Here is a 4732-nt window from a genome sequence, read left to right as displayed (position 1 = left end):
TTAACAAATGTGGACTGCTGAATACAAGCTACAAACCACTAACAAGCAGACAGAGGGTTTTAGTGATGACTGACCTTAAAGAGCCAGAAGAATCCTCTGTCCCAGGAGGGGGAACCCAGAAGACCATGTGTTACCTTTGGCCAATGGATAAAACAGGGGCAGTAGACTGGCTCTGAAAGGGGGCTTTCTGTCCATTTTTCTCTCTCTCAACCTGAGTGGCTCAGTGGAGAAAGCCTCAACAATTTTCAGTTCACAACACTCTGACACAGACAGGGGTGGAGATAGAAGAGTCAGAGAGACAAAGGAGCTATTTAGATGCAGATAATAACTCCCTAAGGGGTGTATCTTCCCTAAGAGGAAGGAGGTGGGGCCCAGCTATACTACCCACCTTCCCTTCAGAACCAGACTTCAGAGCTTGGGGAAAAACAGCCGCAACAGAAACTAAAGGGGCCACACCTCCTTACACCAGTCAGGAGTGACAGGCTGACAGGTGCCACCTACTGAGCAGGTTAGGAAAAGCGCAGCAGCTAGAGACCTCACAGGAAAGTCTGCCAATCTCTAAGACACACCTACAGAGAGACTTGAAACTGAACAAAACCCCACTCTGAGATCTGAACCTGTTCTGGTCTGGGAAAACTTCAGTGTGGTAACCAAGGAAACCAGATGCCTAGACAATGGAAAACTATAATCTACACTAGGATAAACAAAGGTATGGCCCAGTCAAAGGAACAAACTTACACCTCAATCAAGTTACATTGAGATATTGTTTCAGTTTAATGAAACAATCTATTAAAGACTTTCAAAGAAATATGCTAAATCAAATAAAAAACTAAATGAACAAGTTCAGGGTAGATATGGCAAAAGAGATGAAGGCTATAAATAAAACACTGGGCAAACATAAGGTAGAAATCAAAAATTTGAAAAAACAACTGGCAAAATCTATGGAAATGAAAGGCACAACACAAGAGATGAAGAACGCAGTGGAGACACACAAAGCAGATCTCAAGAGACAGAAGAAAACACTCATAAACTGGAGAATGAGACACCTGAAATCCTACACACAAAAGAACAGATAGGGAAAAGAATGGGAAAATATGAGCAACATCTAAGGGAATTGAATGACAACATGAAGTGCATGAATGTATGTGTCATGGGTGTCCCAGAAGGAGAAGAGAAGGGAAAAGGGGCAGAAGTAATAATAGAGGAAATAATCAATGAAAATTTCCCATCTCTTATGAAAGCCATAAAATTACAGATCCAAGAAGCATAGTGTACCCCAAACAGAATAAATCTGAATAGACCTACACCAAGACACTTAATAATCAGATTATCAAACTCAAAGACAAAGAGAGAATCCTGAAAGCAGCAAGAGAAAAGCAATCCATCACATACAAGGAAAGCTTGATAAGACTATGTGTGAATTTCTCAGTAGAATATGGAGGCAAGAAGGAAGTGGGGTGATAATATTTAAGATACTGAAAGAGAAAAACCACCAACCAAGAATCTTATATCCAGCAAAACTGTCCTTCATATATGAGGGAGAGCTTAAAATATTCTCTGACAAACAGACAATGACAGAGTTTGTGAACAAGATACCTGCTCTACAGGAAATATCAAAGGGAGCACTACAGACAGATAGGAAAAGACAGGAGTGAGAGGTTTGGAACACAATTTTGGGCAATGGTAGCACAGCAATGTAAGCACACTGAACAAAGATGACTGTGAGTATGGTTGAAAGAGGAAGCTTAGGAGCATGTGGGACACCAGAAGGAAGGAACAAAGATAAAGAATGGGACTGTATAACTCAGTGAAACCTAGAGTGCTCAACAATTGTGATAAAATGTACAAATATGTTTTTACATGAGGGAGAACAAATGAATGTTAACCTTTCAAGGTGTTAAAAATGGGGTGGTGGGCTCGCTCTTCCTTCCGTTTCCGACCGCGGCCGCCGAGCCGTGCATGTGCGGCAATAACATGTCAGCCCCGCTGCCCGCCATCGTGCCCGCCGCCCGCAAGGCCACCGCGGCGGTTATTTTTCTTCACGGATTGGGAGACACAGGGCATGGATGGGCAGAAGCCTTTGCAGGTATCAGAAGTTCACATATCAAATACATCTGCCCGCATGCGCCAGTTATGCCTGTAACATTAAATATGAATATGACTATGCCTTCTTGGTTTGATATTATTGGGCTTTCACCTGGTTCACAGGAAGATGAACCTGGAATCAAGCAGGCGGCAGAAAATGTCAAATCTTTGATAGACCAAGAAGTGAAGAATGGAATTCCTTCTAACAGGATTATTTTGGGAGGATTTTCCCAGGGAGGAGCTTTATCTTTATATACTGCTCTTACCACGCAGCAGAAACTGGCAGGTGTCATTGCACTCAGTTGCTGGCTTCCACTTCGGGATTCATTTCCACAGGGTCCTATCACTGGCACTAATAAAGACATATCTATCCTCCAGTGTCATGGAGATTGTGACCCCTTAGTCCCCCTAATGTTTGGTTCCGTTACTACTGAAAAGCTAAAAACATTGGTAAATCCAGCCAATGTAGCCTTCAAAACCTATGGGGGCTTGATGCACAGTTCATGTCACCAGGAAATGATGGATATCAAGCAATTCATTGATAAAGTCCTACCGTCAGTTGATTGACATCACTAAGAGGCCTTGGGTAGAAGTACACCAGCATCACTGTAGTAGAGTAGAAACTTTTAAAATGTGCCCAATCCTGAAACCTCTTGTTTGCAGTGTTAGAATGTTTTGCAAATACGTACCAATGACACAAACTAAATGTCTCCTCATGGGAAATGTATGTTCTTTTAAGTTTCTTTTCATGTATCTGTATATTGTGATCCCAGAGTAATACTAGTATTAAAATAGGTGAAGCAGCTGGCTTCTTTTTCCCAAATGTAATTCAGAAAAATAATAAAATACTGCAACCAGAATATTCATTACATCATTTGGAAGTTATTAGTATGCTTAGAGAAAATTTGTTCAGGTTTAAATGAGTAATTAAGATATAAATGATTTAAGTGCATCATGACTTAGACTATGGATTTATTCCCAAACTGCCTAGTCACCACACAGTGGCTGTATTTTTATGTATGTATTCATATATACATAATAATTGTAATACAAAATAAGGTGGTATTGATATACATCAAAATGATAGTACAAAATGAGATGGTATTATATAATTCCTAATAATAGGGATAATACTTTTAAGTGTTAATGAAAGAGTAATATTGCTCTCCTCAATTAATGCCCTTTTATTTGGGGGACCAGACTTTTTTTCTTATCATTTCCATTTAATACTCTTTCTCCTTTCTAGAAAAGGCATGTGTTCTGCCTTTATTATCCTTCATAGGAGACCAAATATTGCTTCCCTGCCATAGACATCAGATGTTAATAAATGCTGTAATTTGACATTCTGAATCACAGACATATGGTATTTATGATGTATTTATACTTATAATGAAACCAGACATCACTTAAAACTTCTGTGCTACTTATTTCTTTAACTGTTTTTTAGTCCAAATTTAGACTTACTCAGTTATTAGAATCTTTAGTTCAGGGAACAGAATGATTCTGTGGTTTTAATTTTCTGTAATCAAATGGAAGAATGATTAGATCATACTTTACTATGTTCTGAAATTTTAAGACTTGATCTTAAAAATTGTAATTTCTAAGGTGATTTGATCTAAGATGATTCTCCTTGTAGTATAGAGTTTAATTTTACTTACTTTGTACATGTTTGAAACCAGCTACTGTGGAAAATTAGAATCCATCAGAAAATTTTGCTTTGGTTTTTATCTGCCAGTGAACATCTTTGAAATTTTGACTTTAATCAAATGATATTTTAGTTTTTGTGCAAACATAAAAATAGCAATCCTTTGATTTTATATAGTCAGTATTTTCAGATTACTGTAAAATTATTTGAAAACAAATTTCTGGGTAATAAAGGGTAGTCAGAACTTGATACATATGGTATAATTACCACACAGTTTAATATTTAATTGAAGTGTATGCTTGGTATTTTGAATTGCTAGTTTTGGGGTTTTATTCCAACTGATAAAACGATGGAATTGCATCAGTATAAATGGGTGCTAATTGATAAAGGAAATAATTTGGCAGTGTACAATATAGAATGTTAATAATTAAGCCATATGTTTATGTCTGGATTTAAAACTTTTAAACAATCATTTACAAACACATTGTCTTTTATTTTGAAGAATATAAAGTTATATTCAGTTATACAAATAAACATCTTATTTATGGTCAAGATACCTTATTCCATTGAAAAGTTTTGCTGTAGTGTGGGAAAATGTAAATCTTTTTCACGGTTTGTATCAATGTGAAATAAAATTTAATTCTGCCTTTCTGTGAAAAAAAAAAATGGGGTGGTATTGGGGAAAAGTATAGTCAATGCAAACTAAAGACTATAGTTAACAGAAACATTGTAGTACTCTTCCTTTAATGTAACAAAGGCAATATACCAAAGCTAAATGCCTATAGGAGGGGGACACAAGGGAGGGGTATGGGACTCTTGGCATTGGTGATGTTGTCTGACTCTTTTATTCTATTTTAGTTGAATTCTATCTTTTGTTGACTTTTAACTGTCATTTTTGATTTCTCTTTCTTTTTGTTTTGTCTCTCTACCTTCTTTGACTCTTCCTCCTTCTTTGTGGAAGAAATGGAGATGTCCTTATATAGACAGTGGTGATGGTGGTGG

The 4732-nt window shown here is 37.2% G+C and overlaps 1 protein-coding gene across 1 annotated transcript; it reads left to right on the top strand.

Moving 5' to 3' along the window:
* The first annotated feature begins 1920 nt into the window (after nucleotides 1-1920).
* Nucleotides 1921-4284, top strand: LOC119513612 (acyl-protein thioesterase 1-like). Its single transcript, XM_037808978.1, has one exon. The coding sequence runs from the start codon at nucleotides 1960-1962 to the stop codon at nucleotides 2650-2652; it is 693 nt and encodes a 230-aa protein (XP_037664906.1). The 5' UTR covers nucleotides 1921-1959; the 3' UTR covers nucleotides 2653-4284.
* The last annotated feature ends 448 nt before the right edge of the window (nucleotides 4285-4732 follow it).

Source organism: Choloepus didactylus, chromosome 18, assembly GCF_015220235.1.
Source record: "Choloepus didactylus isolate mChoDid1 chromosome 18, mChoDid1.pri, whole genome shotgun sequence".
Classification (NCBI taxonomy): Eukaryota; Metazoa; Chordata; class Mammalia; order Pilosa; family Megalonychidae; genus Choloepus; species Choloepus didactylus.
Note: the sequence above shows the minus strand (reverse complement) of the source record. Positions and strands in the feature narration are given on the sequence as shown.

Excerpts from the sequence above, each read along its gene's own strand:
- LOC119513612 (XM_037808978.1), top strand. The coding sequence starts at position 1,960 with ATGTGCGGCAATAACATGTCAGCCCCGCTGCCCGCCATCGTGCCCGCC.